The 18056-nt window shown below is 55.3% G+C and overlaps 2 protein-coding genes across 2 annotated transcripts; both read right to left on the reverse strand.

The window, feature by feature from the left end:
• Positions 1-1572: 1572 nt before the first annotated feature.
• CD300LB (CD300 molecule-like family member b) lies at positions 1573-10807 on the reverse strand. Its single transcript, XM_012662231.1, is given in 4 exon segments — positions 1573-1906; positions 2589-2643; positions 4343-4672; positions 10768-10807. Coding segments are annotated over 4 exon segments (579 nt in total). The 3' UTR covers positions 1573-1752.
• A 2298-nt stretch (positions 10808-13105) lies between these two features.
• On the reverse strand, positions 13106-16919 carry CD300C (CD300c molecule). Its single transcript, XM_012662280.1, has 4 exons — positions 16807-16919; positions 15912-16235; positions 14332-14455; positions 13106-13269 (listed from the first exon to the last, which is right to left on the reverse strand). The coding sequence occupies exons 1-4, from the start codon at positions 16865-16867 to the stop codon at positions 13122-13124; spliced, it is 657 nt and encodes a 218-aa protein (XP_012517734.1). The 5' UTR covers positions 16868-16919; the 3' UTR covers positions 13106-13121.
• Between the last annotated feature and the right edge of the window lie 1137 nt (positions 16920-18056).

An 18056-nucleotide genomic window follows, 5' to 3' on the forward strand; every position in this document is an offset into this window, starting at 1 on the left:
CCCCAGCTCTGGTGGCTCATTGATCGGTTTCCGTCTTTCTCCTCCGCCCCAGAGAGCGAACATAATAGGCGAGCTTTGCTTGTTAGCTCCCATTGGCACCCCAAGGGGTATTTACTAGAAACATATCTGGGGGGTGCAAGGACGTGTGTCGCGGGTGGTATTCAGGACATACAGACAGAGAGGCCTACTCTACTGCAGTGGATTCTCTTTGACAGAGTTGTAACAACTCAGCCACACTATTTCCGAAGAGAACAGGGAATTCATTGACTATTAACAGTAAGAAACAGCAGGAAACGCACTGACACCACGTTGACAATCGCCAGCGGCCCCTCACCCCCTTGAGCCCAGCTGGCAAAGCAACTAGGCTCCTGCCCTCCCTCCCATGGAGCTGTGTCATCCTGGGGTCTGGCCGGCTCTCCAGGAGGCTGGATCCAGGGAAGTATTCGTGGAGGCAGGACCCCTGCAGCTGGTGGCCTGTGGGCCTTGGCCCCCAACAGAATGACTCAAAGGATCTTAGCCTGCCTTAAACTCTGTCCTCTCTGGGCACTGTGGAATTTTCAGGGCCACCATTGGCTAGAATGCTTAACTAACCTCAAAGTCAGAGAAGGCTTCTCTTTGGCTGCAGGGCAACAAGAGGGGATTACAGAGTCCCCGTGGGGAGGGGAGGAGACCATGAGAAGGACCAGGGGATCCCCTCTCCTGTATCCCACCCATAGGCAAAGGGCAGTGAACACATCCTCACGGGTGTTCAAAGGGAAACATTCCAGACGTGCGCATGTGTGTGCGTGTGGTGGGCGGCGGTGGGAGAACATCTCAAATGGGGCTGTCTCTCCCCATGAGAAGCGCAGATCCCTTTGCTGTGAGGACCCCTGACCCATATGGCATGAAGTGACCTTATTCAAGGGCGTCGTTGCTGTGAGTGAGGCGTTTGAAAGAGACGTTATTTCCCTCGAACACTTTTCATTATTAACATCATTTAAATAACATCATTTCCCTGAGACAGTTTTCATTCCCGCCCTCCCCCATCTTGAGGTAGCTCTCGAGGCTCAGCGAGGTCTTGGGGAGGAGCCCTGAGCAGCTGTGCTGAGGACGCTCTCAAGCCGTGGCCCCAGGAAGCCCCAGCCCCTGTTGAGGGGCAGGGAGGCTCCGGTCTCTCCTCAGCCCTGAGGACTCAGAGCCATGTCCTCCCTGGGCAGAGGCGACGTCCGGCCTCTCAGGCCCCAGAACCAGGAATTCACCACAGAATCGCCCTCCTGGAGTTGAGGGCCATCAGTCAGGATTGGCATGAACACAAGTCACCAAAACCCAACTTAACTAGCTTAAGAAAAAAGATTTCTAAAAAACACATATATCCAGTGCTCAGGCAAGGACGGTGCGGAGCTGGTCTCAGGAGTGACGGAAACCAAGGGCCAGGCGGGCCTCTGTCTCTGTCTCTCTCTGCGATTCGGTCCCAGGCTCTGTGCCCAAGTTATGCCAGCAGAGGGGACACCGCAGTTTGGACTCCACTCCAACAGCTCCTGACCAAGAGAACAAGGTGCTGGCAACCCAGGAGGCCATGACAGCTCAGAGAGGCCCAAGCTGTGTCCCTGAGCCGTGCAAAGCAGGGAGGTGCCCTAGCCCCCAGGGCCAGGGTGGGGGCCCAGAGGCCGGCCTCAGTCACTGCATCCTGAGGGCTCAGAGGTGTTTCTTCCACAGCCCAGGCCTCCTCTGGAAACGGGGTCCGGGGTGGGAAGGCTCTGCTGATCCTTCTGTCTAAGGGGCCGTGTCTTTGGCCGGAAGTTCAGAGGACAAGTTGGTGTAGATCAGTTCCTCAGGGACCCTCTGAGACCCTTTCAACCAGAGGACAGCACCAACCAGGATGAGCAAGATGGGCACCTTCACAAATGCCAGGAGCATGTAGTGGGTCCTGTGACAGGTGACAATGCCATCAGAGCCTGGGGTGCACTCTCCATCCCTGACACTGTGAGCCATCAGCCAGCACAGCAAAGCCCGTGACCCTAGGCCCAGCAGCCCCACTCTGGAGACCCCCACGAGCTCCTCCACGGTTCAACCACAAGGGCTCCTCCTACGGTGACCTCAGCTGTTCGTACTGGCCCGTCTCTTTTCTAATTTCACCTTCTGGGACTCCCCTTGGCCCAAAGCACATCTCAGCCCATAGAAGACCCTGGAAGTCACCAAATGCAGGCTGCGTTTTTCTGCCTCTGTTCCTGCTAGTGCCAGTCCCGGATTGGTAAATCGCTCTCCCTGTGTTGTGTCCCTTGGTGTCTCACATGGTGGAGACGGGGATCTTATCTCCCCTTGGCACCCACAAGGCCACCAGTGCTTTTTTATTCACCAGTTAAATGGGTGGGTGGTGCTCATAGAGAAGAGTTCTGCAGAGCGGTTTTCTGGTGATCACTAGAATGGGGAGATGGTGGGTGTAGAGTAATGGGTGTAGGAGTGAGACAGAAGGTGGGCTTGGGGCCTTGATTCTGGCTATAAAAGGCACTGGCATCCAGTGACAGACACAGGCAGAAGAAGCTCCCAGGCTTGGCTTCCCTATAGGAGGGGGCCCAGCTAGAAGCAGAAGAAAAAACCACATCACTCACCTCTTGGAGGAACCAGAGGAACCAGACGGGCTTTCTGGGGAGGAAGCTGATCCCACTAGACACAGGCAAAGTTGGTTGCAGGTTATTGGCACAGCTGGGGGTTGGTGCATGACTCACAAGTCACCCCCACCCTGCCAGTCCTCACCAGGAGACCCTTCTTCCCCCAGAGCAGGAAGCTTCCCTTGGGCTTCTATTGGGACCTCTGAATCACGACACACAGTCGTTTATTCCATCGTTTTCAGGGTGTGGCAAGCAGAAATAAAAATTAAGTAGGAGTAGGCACTATACTTATTCTGGGGGCAAGAGAGATCTTTTCATATTCTCTTTCCACTTACCCTTGTAAGTGGTTGGGAGAAAAAAAAATCTCTGTTCCTTTCCACTTGAGTAGTGCCTGAGCAGGGCTCAAGGACAGAAGGTTCTGAAAATGGGGTGTCTAGTTCTTGGGGAGGTAAGGGAGGAGGAGACTCCAGAAGGCTGGTGAATAAGAGGGCACATCCCAGTTAAACAATGACAGTGGGGACCAAACATTCTTCTGAGGAACTGTGTAGGCGATCTGTGGCAGCCAGTCTGGTCACAGGTTCCCGAGACCAGCCCAGCATGGAAACCGTGACCTGCCGGTGAACTTTCATGTCAGCCCTGGGCCTGGCAGACCCTTTTCTCAGGTCCCAGGCTTTGGTCACACAAGACAGCTCCAGCCTGATGCCCCTACTCAAGACCCCTAAATGCCTTTGTCCCTAAAGCCCCACACTGGCCATGGTTTTCAGCCTCTCTGTCCCTTGCCTGTGAGTCCTGATCCCTTCCCTGTCCCCACAGACCTTCTGGGCTTCCCTGACATGGCAGCCCTGGGGAAAGCTTGCCTGGAAGACACTTTCCAGATGCCACTTGGCTCAGTGGCAGCCCCTGCATCCCTCTTTGGTCCCACCCCTGACAATACTTGTGCTAAAGCTGGCACATCACGTCCTGACGCGCCTGCGTGGATGCGGGGTGGAGGAGGGACTGGGCACGCATGTGTGGGTGGAAGCAGAGAGGGGCTGTTTCTCAGGCCCCCACAATAGCAGCAGGAAGACCCTGGCATCCCTCAGTGGGGTCCAAGGCACAGAGGAGATGCCAGGGCAGCCAGAGAGCTCCCTGAAGTCGACCTCGTAGTTGAACCTTCCTTTCTTTTTGAAGAGTCCACTGTCATCTGTGCACCTCCCTGGGTCCTTCTCCTCTCTCGCTCACTTTTGGGCAGCCAGAGAAGGTAGAGGAGGGGGTGTCTGGGGACCCAGAGAGGAGGGGCCCTGTAAAATGCCCAGAGCCACTCTGGGTTGGCCAAGTTCCTGGGACTCAACACTGGAACCCTCTGGGCTATCCCAGGTCCTCCCAGTCCCACATAATGACAGGACCAGAAGACTGACCACTTCCTAGAGTGGCACCCTGCAGGGGCCTGAGGCCCATCCTGGGCTCTGATGAGAGACCATGAGGCTGTCCAGCCTCCAGGGAGCAGGGTTGAGCCACGGGCCACCAAGGCCGAATCGCATACCCCCACCCCAGCTCAAGCCCTGCAGGCCACGCATTGGCTGCATTCCCTCGGAGAGACCTCAGGGACTGAGACAGAGAGAGAGGTACTCTCACTTCCCTCCCCGTCCGTCTGTCCGTCTTTCTCTTAAGCTCTCAGTCACTTCTCTTCGGCCCTTGGGGAGGAGGGGGTTAGAGCACTGACTTGTTCAGTCCTGAGTGCCAGGGCCTCCTGGGGTAGATGAGGAAGTTCTTACCTCAGTCAACGATCACTTTAACTCGGGTCCCAAGGTCGGTTCCGACTTTCTGGATCCCACACCAGTAAGTGTCTGCGTCGTCTTGCCTGAGCCCCTCCATGGTCACGGTGAACGAGCGGTCTCTCCAACTGTCCCTGATGGACACACGGCCACTCTTCTCCTCTTGCTCTGACCCTCCGGTTTGAACGAGGACCTTGCATAAATGCCATTTCACCCCTCGACACCACCACTTCTCATAGGTCTCCCATCCTTGGTTATAGTGACACTGCACAGTCACCGAGCCCCGCTCTGGGCCCCTCACAGACTCTGGGCCTTGGAGGGAGAGACAGCCTGGAAAACAGAACCCCAAGATAGAGCTCCCGCCGCCCTGGGCCAGGGTCCCGGACCTCTGCAGCCAGCCCTGACACACCTGACTCCTTGGTCCGCCTCTCCCTCAGCCCGGCCCTCCCCATCAGTGTCCTCAGTGGCGACGATGTCTGGGCCTCTTTGGTCCTCTTCTGCCTAGGCCTGCTCACAGCACACGACGCCCTGGTTTCTGTCACCCTCTTTCCTTGTCCTCCCAACGCTGTTCTCCTCTGATCTCCTGCTTCTCCAACTACTCTGTCTCTTCCTTTCTCTTTAACTCTTGGTGTAACTAGTGCTGTGTCGGTAGATATTTAACAACCAGCTCCCTGGGGGGAAAAAATCTCTGATTTGTAATATCTGCTCATTCCCGTAGTGTAAATACTCCCAGCATGGCTGATGTCAGGTTACCCACGTGATATCGCGGGACACAGGACTGGGAATAGGTGTCCCACACCAGCTCTGTGAGTTAGTAGGAGCCGGTTGCAGCACAGCTCAGGGGTAACCTGGGGTTCTCTCTCCAGCCTCCAGGAAAGGATGCTCTTCACGACTGCTGTGTCCTGGTGATTCCCAAACCCACGTTTGCAGTTCAGGTTCTGCCCTTAGCTAGCCCACCATTTACAAAGACACACCAGCTGTCTGTCCCCCAAACTCAGTCCCAACAGACCTGGATGCACTGCCTCCCCCATCCTGGACCTGCTCAGCTTTAGGACCTTCTCTCTAGCGGGGGCTCCACGTGGACAGATTAACAGACGCCAGATCAAAGCAGAACAGGTTGGAGATGAGCACAGGTACCATGGGTGTCCTCGGTTCTGTTGTTGACCCCAGTGGAGCTGACTACATCGAGATACAGTCTTTCCTTGGCAATGACCACTTGTTCCTTGGTCACGTGGAAGCCTCTCTTGACCGTCTCTTGGTCCCAGAGCCTCAGGCCCAGGCCAGGGGTCTCTGCAGCGTGTAGGCACTAGGCAGGTGCCAACTCCTCACCCCTTAGACACGCTCCCTGGAGCTATTTTAGTTTATTTAAGGTTTGCATTTGTGGGTGGCAGATGAATCCATCCTCACAGATATTAGAGAATCCAAGAATATGTCCCCTTCCATGGCACAAGGGGCTTTGAAAATGTGATTAAGTTAAGGATCTTGAGACACGGAGATTATCTGGGATCATCCCGTCCCCATGGGTCTGATAAGTGAGAGAGGTTGAAGGAGGGTTAGAGTCGAAGATGCTCTGCTGCTGGCTGTGCAGAGGGAGGACGGGGCCACGAACCGGGGAGAGCAGGTGGTGTCTAGAAGCTGGAAAAGGCAAAGAAGCAGCTTCTCCCCGAGAGCTTCTAAAGGGAACACAGCCCTGCATTCCCTGTGATTTTAGCCAGTGAGACCATTTCCCACTTCAGATCTCAGACAGTAAGATGATGACTTTGTGTTGTCCTAAGCCACGGAATTGGTGGTGATTTGTGACAGCAGCCGTGGGAAATTCATACTCGATCATCAGAACCAACTCTACGCTCTTCAAACTCAACCACTGTGGAGCCTCGCTAGAGAGCCTGGCGTCTTGCCCAACCCTGTGCCCCTATTCACCCCCAACGGCTGATCGACAGCCAACTTCGTCGGCTCTGTCTTGGAAATGCTCCTCAGAATTACTTTCTTCTTCCACTCTCTGCAGTCGCAGGCCAGAAGGACAGCGTGACAGCAGAGAGAACATGACCTTTGGACACATCTATCTACCCCGGACTAGTTGGGAAACCTGCATGAGTTGCTTAACCTCTCAGAGTCTTGCTTCCTTATTTGCAAAACAGCTGTGCTACTCTCTACTCACAGGTGTGACACGAACCGGATGCGGGTCCAACACCTGACATTTGGGGTCGCTCCGTCAGTGACAGCCCGTCAACAGGCCAGGACCTTGTCTGGTGCCTGGATCACAGCGGTGGCATCCAGGGAGGTTTCTCCTGCCTGGGAGCATCCTCACCGGCTGTCACCATGCCACTGCCTCAGCTGCACTTGCGGCGGGCTCCTCAAAATCTTCCAGGACGTCCCCTGCAGCCCCTCCCCACTGCCTCAGAACGATGTAAAATGCTTTCGTTTGGCATTCAAGCCTCTTTATAATCCGGATCCAATGTCCCTGTCCAGCGCTGCTTGCTGTCTCTCCCTCCAGACTGTGACCTGCCCCCACCTTTCTCTTGCCCTCATCCTGACGTGCCCTCCCAGGCTGGTGTGCTGCTTTCTCCAATGCCTGCCCTTCTGCTGCTCACCTCCGACACCTCCTGCAAGGCTCAGGCCTCTTGGCAATGTCGTGTTCCTGTCCCCGCCCGAGCAGCTCCCTCCCGCCACACTGGTGTTTTATTCCTGTCTCTCTTCTTCTGCCTCCCTTGCTGGGGCACTGGCTCCAGAAGGGCGGAGATTTTGTGCTCATTTTTTTTCTCTCTCTCTCTTCCCCACTCCCAGCTCCAGTGTCTTGTTCAATGTCCGGCTCATGGTAGGTACAAATAAATTTAGTGGCTGTTTTTGAAAAGAAGCCGGTCATCATGATCTTGAACATAATCATTCAACTCCAGGACTAGCTACAATTTCCACACCAATGGACAACAAAGCATAAGGATGTTAATTTAATTGCAGCACTAATGTAATAATAAACATTGGAAACAAACTCAAATGTCATCAATGAGAGGTATGGCCCATCCACAACTTTTTTTTTTTTTTTTTTTTTTTTTGAGACAGGGTCTTGCTCTGTCACCTAGACTGGAGCCCAGCAGAGCGATCATAGCTCACTGTAACCTGGAACTCCTGGGCTCAAGTGATCCTCTTTCCTCAGCCTCATGAGTAGCTGGGACTACAGGTGCACGCCACCACACCCAGCTAATCTTCAAAAAAAATTTTTCTTTTTAGAGATGGGATCTTGCTATGTTGCCCAGGCTGGTCTGGAACTCCTGGCCTCAAGTGATCCTCCCGACTCAGCTTTCCAAATTGTTGGGATTATAGGTGTGAGCCGCTGTGCCCAGCCCATGATATGGTTAAAAAGCAAAAGAGAAATCACCAGAAAATGGTAGGGAAAGCTGTTCAAGGTATGTTATTACTAGGTTTGAAAAAAGTTGCCTAAGAGAGTGTATGATTCCATCTCTGTGGTTTTCCTATAGTACGTGTGTAGGAAACAATCTGAAATTGTGTGTTCTAAACTCTTAACAGTAGTTAGCACTGACACTGGGTGTTGAGGGGGAAATTTCTCTTTCTAAATCATATACTGCTACTGTGTTAAAATACTCACAATATCATTAACTGATAAAACAACAAGGAAAATTTTTTAAATTAAAAAAAGCATCAATTAGGAGAAGAATCATCAAAAGACAGCAATGACTGGACGTTAAAATCAAGTGCAGAAGTCTGCAGAGAGGGTATTTTCTTTCTTAAAAGAAGAACAACATAGCGCAGTAGAAAGCGGGGGTCAATGCACCGTGTACTTCTCAGCAATCACGAAGGGCAGAAAAGCGCCGTGGCTGCAGGTGCGCCAGCCCAGCGTCAGCAACTGAACCTGACTGCGGAGCCCTCCCGATGGGATTGGCCCGTTTAAAAAATATGTGGGGCGGGGGCATAAACACAGATTATGATGGATGGGACTGTTAACTAGGCCTGTATGTGTTTTCAAGGGTTGGTTTGAGGAGGATGGGGTGGGGATGGCAGGACAGCCGTCAGCTCAGAGCAGAACCCTGGGGAAGGGGGCTGAAGGGTTCTAAGAGCGTCAGGCTGTGCACATGTCTGTTTTTTGATTTTGTGAACCTAAGATGGAAACTTTCTCCTCTCTGCCAATCCTCCAGGATAGTTTGCCCCCTGTCCTTACGTGAACAAAATCCTTGTGTGACTATCTTGTCTCGAAATGCAGAGATTGGCCCAGGCCACCGTCTGGGCTGGCAGAAAGTGGCCACTGGTGCACAACACGCGACAGGTGGCCAAGGGCAGCGCTCAGAGCAGAGAAGCCCCGGGGGCGCCAGCCCCCACGGCGCAGAAACCTAGAGAGAGGCCTTGGGATTCCCACCGGCTGTGGGGTGGGATTGGAGCCCGTCTCATCTTGCAGCTGTGGGGCGGGCCATCCCTGCAGACATCGTGTGTGTGGCGGGGGGCGGGTAACAGCAACAGTAATAGCAATGCCAGCTCAGGCTCTGAGGAGTAACTTCCCAGATACAGATCTGTGCTTCTGGCCGGCCCTGGCATCACGTTCCTGGTTGAGACAACCAGGATTTGTTCTTTGACTTGCAAACACAGAGCACCCGCTCTGCGCCAGTCCCCGTCTGGGGTGCTGAGCCCTGCCAGGGCCCTGTCTTCATCTTGGGGTCTTGGGGGGCACGTAATCAATCAGATAAGAGAACATCCTACCAGAAACTGGATCGTTCTGACCTTACCCCATCCATTTTCTCTGCTCCCTTTTCACAGGAATAACCTCAGAGTGGCGAGTGGCCATCTGTCAGCGAGAATGTGGCAGGGTGGCTTTTCTTTCATGCTTGACTCACTCGCCCCCTTCCCATGTATAAAACTCAAGGGACCAGGAGGGCCTCTCTGTCCTGTCTCTGCAGGACCCACCCCGCCCCCCAGCCACAGCGCAGCCATGGTGGGTCTCACCTGGGGGAGAAGAGTGTTTGTGTGGCTATGTGCAAGTGCACAGGACAAGTGCATGTGTCACTTTATGTCACCATGTGTGAGTGCATGAGAGTGCGTGTCCATGTGTATATAAGCCTGAGTGCGACTCTGAGACCCTGGGCAGGAGTGTGAATGCGTACGGCGTGAGTGTGTGACAACAGAGATGTGTGTGGGGGTGTAACTGCGCTTTGACTCCTCTGTGCAAGTGTGTTGTGTGTGCATGTGACAGCGTGTGAGCCCGGGCCTAGTTGCCCGCCCCTTCTCCTCGGCCTCCAGGTGAGCCATAGGTAGGGGTTAAGAGAGGGAGCAGCTGGGGGTCTCTCAACTCAAATGCAAACCCGGAGCCTGGGGGAGGCAGATGTCCCCAATCACTGTCCCCTGTGGATTCCGGGCCATATGGAGCCCTGCTTAATTCCTGTGGCTGCTGCCTTCACGGGTGGTCTACTGGTGTCATCACTGGGCTTCCTCATCGTCATCGTAAAATCACCCACAGCAGCAGTAACCCAGTCCTTATTTCCCTCTGTCCAACCTGAATAGCAGAGTTCCGCAACTTCAGGGCTAAAAAGGACCCCTGGGACTTCCCACTCACACCAGAGATCCAGGTCTTAGGACAATCAAGGGCTCACCCGGACCATGCACCCCCACCTGCAGCTCGGGTCTCAGAACTGGCCGTGCTCTTTCCTGCCGTCCCTCTGTGGACTGGTCTGTCTGTGCCAGATGCTCAGTCCCCAGGCCCCAAGAGGACTGTGTAACCCACGCATATTGCACACACTGCGTAAATTCCGGACTGTTCCATAATGTCCTCAGAAGTTTGCCACGGAGGAGAAGATGCTCTAGCCCTTCTCATCTCCCTCCTGGGCTCTTGAGCAGTTTTCCCTTTGAAAGTCTCAGTTCCCGGGCGTGGTGTCCAGGGCCCTTCATAATCCCGTCTCTTGCGTGTCCAACCTCATATCCAACCCGTCGCCCCGAGGCGTCCTGCACACAGACAGCATCCTCTGCACAAACACACCATCCTCCCCACGCCTCCATCCCTCTGCACATCCCTCTCCCTGCGGTGCTCTTTTCTCTGCTCGCTTCGGGGACTGACCCCTCCTACAAGGCACACAGACTGGACGGCCTCAGGACGCTTTCTCTAGCTCCCCCAGCCACCGCCGCCGCGCCGTCCTCTGCACACCCCTCCGTCAGTGCCTCACTGCGTCCTGCCACTGGTTGTAGTTTGCGTGTATGTTTCGCCCACCAAGCCGTGCGGGGTCTTCTTCAAAGGCGAGCTCTACTTCTCTTTTCCCTACGTGTCCTCAGAGTCTGATGCACGCCTGGCACGACGCACGTCCCCAGTGTGCTTTTGCTGAGGGCCTAAACAAAGCTGCCTCTCATTCCCCTGGATGTGGCAGCTCCCCTGGAACCTGGGACAGATGCCCTCTGCCTCCTCCCCTGCCCCTGCAGTACCAAGCCCCACTCACCTGAGAGGCAGAGAAGGAGCAGAGCTGGGGGCAGCCGCATGGCCCTGCCCCCCGCCGGCCCCTCTCCCCCTGCCCTGCAGCCGGCAGCCAAAGCGGATTCCAGCTGGACTCTCGGAGCTCTGCCTGAGCCCAGGCTGCCTTTGAAATTCTTACTCATTCACTTCCTTTTATAGAGTGGGTATTTCCTGCTTTTAATTATTCAGCAAAAGGGGTGTCCTTGTTTTGGAAGGGCTGAGTCACAGGGCTTGCCCATCCTCACGAGGTAGGGAAGAGGAGGCAAGGGGACTGCAGGGTCAAGAGGAGCAGGGGACAGGTGTCTGCAGAAGGGCTGAGTGGGGGTCATCTGGCCTACCAGGCCTTTGGTCCAAGGGTAGCACACTCTGGGTGCCAACTCCAGAAATGTGATGGGTCCCAGCAGCAGGGAAGCCCCAACTCAGATGTCAGGTGGGCAAACCAGGAGGTGCATTTGTTTGGGTGTTAGAGCCAAATGCATAGAAGTGCAGACCGTGGGGTCAGACAGACCTGGGCTGTAACCCCACAAGCACCATGTACAAGCCGTGTGACTGTGGCTAACTCACTTAACCTCTCTGAGCCTCAGTTTTTGCATCTATCAGTTGGACTCATAATGATGACTGTGAGAATTAAATGAGACAACATGTGTGAAGTTCTGAGATCAGGGTTCTAGGATAGAGTGAGTACCTATGTTATTATTAGTACCCTTTGCAAAAACTTAAGCCACTAGATGAAGAGATAAAATAAGTCCAGGGCAGGGGGCTGAGAGAAGGCTGGGGGCCTGGGTTTCCTTACTAGTAATAAGACAAATTCTAACCTTCACCTGACATAATTTAATTAGCTTCCTTATTTATAACCCAATAGCTAAAACTCTTGGAAAACAATTTTGGAAAAGTGGGTGAGGGTATTTCTTTCCAAATCTCCAAGTTCCGGAGAGGGAGGAGCTCTCCCTGGAGGTCCTATGGTGGGTGTGGCTCAGGACACTAACAAAGGACTTGCAAAGAATTTCTACAAATCAATCAGAAAAACATACACAAACATCAGAAAGTAGACAAAATATTAGAACAGATATTTTGCAAAAGAGGGAATCCAAATGACCAATGAACACACGAAAAAGGGTTTAATATCATTAGTAATCAGAGAAATAAAACAATGAGATACCATTTCCTACTCATTAACTTGGAAAAGTTTAGAAAGTCTGATGAGAGTCATAGCAGTGGGACCGCTGGTGGGAGTGGAAATTGGAACACAATTTGGAATCACCGAGTAGAGTTGGTTACCCACGCGTGGTAGCGATTTCTCACCTAGAGCTATACTCTAGCAGAGACTTTCCGACAGATATGCTAGCATATATATTCAAGCATGTTCATAACAATATTGTAAGTAATAGCAGCAAAAAAAAAAGAGAGAATAACACACACAAAATTAAAAAAGAAGAAAGAGAGAAAGAAAAGAAAGCAACCAGAAGTTCATCCACAGAAGAAGGGGCGTGTGAGTCATGCTATGTCCGTACAACAGAATACAGCGCAATACAAATAAGTGACACAGCGCATCAGCATATCAGCACAGACGGATCTCAAAAATAAAATGTTGAATGATAAAATCACATTACTTAGAAATAAAAAATGTATAATACTGTTTATATAAAGTTAAAAAATAAGCAAAGCTAAACAATATACCCTTTGGAAATCCCTTAAAGCCAGGAGATGGTGAACATGAAATTGAGGATGTGGCCCCCGGAGAGGAGGCTGGAAAAGAAGGCACATAGATCGGGAAGGGGTCTGGGGCTCCTAACTATTCATGATGCTCTGTGACTTAAGCTGGATGGTGGGCACACAAGTGTTGAAGAGTATTCTTGGTTTAAAGCGTATGGCCAGGAACAGTGGTTCATGCCTGTGATCCCAGCGCTTTGGGAGGCTGAAGCGAGAGGATCACTTGAGGCCAGGAGTTCGAGACCAGCCTGGGCAACATAGCAAGACCCACCCCTCCCCAACCATTGCTACAAAAAATTTTAAAAATTAGCTGGGCACAGTTGCTCACACTTGAAATCCCAGCTACTCAGAAAGATCGTCCAAGCTCAGGAGTTTGAGGCTGCAGCTGTGATCACGCCACTGCACTCTAGCCTGGGTGACGGAGCGAGAGTCCATCTATAAAAACATTTTTTTTAAATTAAAAGTAAATAAAGTGCACGTATTCTTTTGTGTGTATGCTACATCCCCAGAAAAAAGTCTCCAAAAGGTTTACAGAGTGCTCTGATAAAAATATGGATTTATTGGTCAGAAGGTCATTCCCATAAACAAGAGGGGGTGTGTGGCTTGGCAGGGCATCGATGGGCATCAGGGCTACTGGATTTCATCATCAGGCTGATGCTGCCTGGCCCCGAGGCTTCCCCAAGGCCTGCCCACCCACAGGACGGCACTCAGCACACTCAGGAGCAGGGGCAGCTTCAGGAGCATCAGGAGCAGGAAGTGGGCTTTGTCCTGCAGGCACCTGTGGGGACATAGTGACAGACAGTGACTCACCTCTCCATGGGAAGGCTCTGGTGCCCTTCGCTTTCCCCTGTCCCTTGTGCTCCAGTTCTGTGGCCACGACAATCCACAGAAAGACCAAGCTGCCCCGCAGAGAAGAACACTGCCCCCCAGCGGTCATACTGAGAATAGCCCTGAGACCCAGGGCTGTGGACATCGGCAGGGTGGGGCCATGAGGATGATGCGTTCCACCTGGGGGCCCGGTGGAACCTGGATCCAGAAGAATTTCTATCAAAGCCGTCCATATTTAGGGCACCTCCTTCTGAGGTGCAAGAATCAGCAAGGTGCTATTTGGTTAACGTCTGCTCCTCCATAGACAGCCTTTCCCGTGAGGACAGGGCCCCGTGTTGTCCTGTTCACAGAGTAACTAGCACCTTCCCGCACCTGCACAGCATCAAGCCACGGTCGTCGAAGGAATGAATGAATGAATGACCCAGCTCAGGTCTCACTCCTCAGAGGACTGGGTTCATCAACACAGGGTGACACTTCTGACCGGGGCTGGGGAGGGAGGCAGGGAAGAGGGCTGGGACCCCCAGACCCCAGAGCATATGCACTCACTCTTCCCTCTGCCGGGCACCCCTCCTCCGCACCCTGGTGCCCGGCCCCCACCCTGCAGGTCTGCACTCGTGTGTCCTCTAAGTCGCGAGGCCACCCCTGATCGTCGGGAAAAAACAGCAACCCCAAAGCCCTTCCACATACACTGTCCCCAAACCTCAGTGACAAATAGTCCTTCCTAGTTTTTATCACAGTTTGCTGTCCTTATGCCTGAACTCATGTGCTGACTTGTTCACCGTGTGAATCCACGCAGCAGAACCCAGTTCCGTCAGAGCCGACGGTGCCCGTGTGTTTTGCTGCTGTGACACAGTCCCGAGAAAAGTGTCTGGCACTCAGTGGGACCTTCACATGACAGGTGGGAAGGGTGACCAAAGAAGGGACCGGAAGGAAGGAGACACGACCACCCCACTTCCCCCCAACCAGAGGAGCGGCCCCCTGGGGGGCGCGGCCCTGGACGCAAACCCCTTACCGAGGGCGTGGGCTGGCATCGGGGCTGTCCTGCCCGGAGGAGCTGGGCCAGGTGCCTGCTGGCAGGGGCGTGGGAGGACACGCCGTGCCTGTGAGGCTGTCGGGGCTGGAGGCTGCGGTCGGGGCTGTGGAGGAGCACAGTCGCGCCTGGTGACCTCGCCGGGGTCTCTCACTCGCCGGCACCTGGGTGGTTCTGACTCCCACAGACGAGGTCACTCAGGGTGTGCTGGACAGATGTCCTGGGTGCAACATGCCCCATGGCCATTCCCAGGCCTGACCAGGGCCCTGGGCCCCCTCCCTGGCCTCGTCCCCAGGTACTTGGCAGCCAGGTGGGCACTTTCAGAGGTGAGAGTCACCCTGCTCACCAGGGCATGTGAGAGTCGAGGAAAGGGCGGGGCTCCCGTCCCCACCCCACCCAGGCAGGGACGGGGTGTCCTTTGCTCTGTGGGGTTGACCCAGAGTGACTAGGGACCCAGGGCCCTGGGCACGGCAGGGGCTGGAATAAGGCTGCGAGTGGGAATGAGGACAGTCACTGGTGTCTTTCCCGAATCAGGGGACCCGTGTCCACTCAGCCCACTCAGCCCCCAAATGTCAGCCAGGCCATGGCCCCAAGCAGACCACTGGACTGTGCTCTGGGGGGGGCGCGATAGGGAAGAAAGATCTGGAAAGCCGCAGCCTGGTGGGCCCTGGGAGAGGTGTGTGTGGTGAGCCCAGCTGGGCAGAGAGGCTTTGCCCCACACCCACGACCTCAGCCAGAGTTTACTTCCTCGCCCTGAGATACGCGCCCACATGGGGCATGGCAGGGAAATGAAAACCGAGAAGACGAAACTCGAAACTCAGAGGGTCTCGGGAGAAAGTCAGAAGAAAACCATGGGAAGATGAATATACTTGGGTAACCTTGGTTTGGCTCCCGTGAAACAAGAGCAGGGCCCTTTAAGGAAGAATCGTCTGCGGGACCCGGAAGAGTGTGGGGTCCACGACAGCCGAGGCCTGTTTCTACCCGCCATTTCAGGGGGTTCTCTGGGTCCCCTTGTGGGGTGAGAGATGCCAGAGAATGAGGGGGACAGACAGGTCAGCCTGGGGCAGGGCGAGGTCCCCAGGAGCTGGGGAACCCACACGGGGGTCCAGGCCCCCTCTGGTGGCTGCTGCAGAGCCCCAGGGCCAGGGCCACAGTGGTGAGGCCGGGGCCGTCCCTCACAGGGTGATGCCACTCAGGGCCCAGGGTCCTGGGCAGCCCTTGAGTGAGGGGAGCAGATGCCCTAGGGGGTCCCTCCGCCACAGGCAGGATGGAGATGGGTCCAGATGAGGAGGGGTCCCCTGAGAGTAGACACAGCCCTTGTCAGGACAAGAAGGCAGCAAAGGTGGTCCCACGGTCCCCTTGCAGGAAGCACCAGGACAGTGGTGTCAGGGCGCGGTACCCGAGCAGGGCCTGCAGAACAGACTGGGACATCACGTGCATGCACACACGGACACACAATGTGCCTCCAACCTCAGAGCCCCCTGTGTCCCAAGTCTTTCCTGAGGGACGGGGGCCACACCCAGACTGGGGCGGCCCCGGTGCTGCGTGAAGGAGGGGCTCACCTGGGAACACCGTCACCTCTACCTGGTCAGCCCTGTAAATTCCGTCGATGGGACGGCTTCGGATCCCACACCAGTACTCGCCACTGTCCTCCATTGTGAGGTTGTCCAAGGTCACTTTGAAGGTCAGGTTTTCAGGGTGGTCCCTGATGGACACTCGGCCACTCCTTACTTCTCTTTCTGACCCGCCAGTCGCCACAATGTCGTCGCTATATGTGCTCCAGATTTTGTCTGCAGTCCTGAACTCCTCCTCATACTGACACTGCACGCTCAGGGATCCCCCCACGGTGCCCGTCACGGTGTCGGGGCAGCTCAGAGAGAAACAGCCTGGAAAACGCAAGCCCAGGTCCAGCTCCTTTCCAGGCGGGCCTGGCTCAGGGTGTCCTGGGTCAGGTCCTCACGGACCCTGGGGGTCCCGGGGTTGCCGCAGCAGGCACAAGGGCCTTGTCAACCCAGGGCTCAGCACTGAGCAGGGGTCAGCTCCCTCCTCGCAGAGGTGGGCTGGGGGAGATGGGGTGTCCCTGGAGATAGGAAGGAGCCAGGCTGGGAAAACACTGTGTGTGCACACACGTGCGTGTGTGTGTGTGTGTGTGTGCGTGTGTGATTGCGTGTGATGGACCAAGGCGACATTTCGGATTGCATAACTGTGGCAGTGGCAACCGTATACACCCTCCCCCAGGGCTCACTCTGTCATGAGCACGATGGGACACGACTCTTCTGTGTGGCACACTGAAGCCTGGCGGTCACCTGGCAAGGCAGGTGCTGACCACTCCTGGGTGCTCCTCTGCCCTCGCACCCTCTCACCACGGCCCCAGGCCCCCTGTCGGCCCCTCCCACCCTCCCCTGCCATGTCCTTCCCACTCAGGACAGAGCTTCCGTGTCCAGGCCTGCCACTCACCTGGGACATGCAGGAGGAGCAGGGCCAGAGGCAGCCACGTGGCCCGGTCCCTGGCGGTCATTCCTCCAGCACAGAGGTCACCTGCAGCTGTGTCAGATCCCAGGAGTGGCCAGAGTGTGCCTGCTCCCGGGAGGTCTGTCTCTCGCAGTCCCCACTTCTGCTTCCCCTGCTCTGCTTCCTCGTCCAGCCCTCTAGGGTCTGAGGCTCCAGCTGGTCGGGGTGCGGGCAGCTCAGGGGGAGAAGCCACCTGGACTGGTGCCCACAGCCCCGGGACTCAGTGCCACCAGCTCCCCTCAATCCCAGGGACTGGTCACGTCCAGGGTCCCTTGGCTGGGAATGCAGCCCCCTCCCCACAGCCCGCAGCCGCTGGTCTCACTGTCTCACATGACAGAGCCCCCGCACAGCAGAGCCCAGCTGGTGAATTCCTCCTCTGTGTGGCCACCTCATATGTGAATATGTCACTTCCTGGTCAGGATTAACAGTTCTGGGGGTGGGGGCCAGATGTGCGCATCTTCCTTAGCCTTGGTGGTGACCACAGAGGAGCTGTGCCCCCCCAGCCTTCAGCTCAGGTGCCCACAGACAGCTCTGTCCTCTGAGGCCCCCAGCTCCTCTTCTGGCCTCATGAGTTGGCACTATGACCCCAGACACCTTCGACATGTCCCACTGTGGTGCTGAGTCCCCATCCAGTGCAGAGGTCCTTGAGGTTGAGCCTTCTGCCTTCTTATGCCCCTGCCCCAGACCTAGACACAGAGCAGCGTCACCCCCCGTCCGAGACCCTCACTGTCCACTCTTGTCCTCTTGCCAAACTCGACGCCCCACTGAGAATCAGGGCCGAGAACTGAGAACGGAGGAAGAGAGTTCAGGGGCGTGAAGATGCTGAGGAGGGAAGGCGGGACGATGTGAGGCTGAGACTGCGCCTTTCCCCACACCCAAAGGCACACAGAGAGGGCGGTTTTGTAACTAAGAGGGTGGTCTGCCCGCCTGCTCCAGCTGCTGGGTTCTCTCCTAAAATCAGGGCCTCTCCAGGGAAGACAGACGCAGGACAGACCTTCTCAGGGTGGGGGGACAGGGGTCCGTTCACACTCAGATGGCTGGTTCTCCTGATGTGCTGGGTTGAGGGTCAGTTTACCCTGGAGAGGGCAAGAGGCAGGACCAGGTGCAGGGCCCACGTACTGTCTCTCTGGGGTCTGCCACCCTTCGTCAGCATGTCCACGTGCAAACCCGCTCTATCTATCGCCCCACCCCACCCT

The sequence above is a fragment of the Propithecus coquereli genome, unplaced genomic scaffold, assembly GCF_000956105.1.
Source record: "Propithecus coquereli isolate 6110/MARCELLA unplaced genomic scaffold, Pcoq_1.0 Scaffold76, whole genome shotgun sequence".
Classification (NCBI taxonomy): Eukaryota; Metazoa; Chordata; class Mammalia; order Primates; family Indriidae; genus Propithecus; species Propithecus coquereli.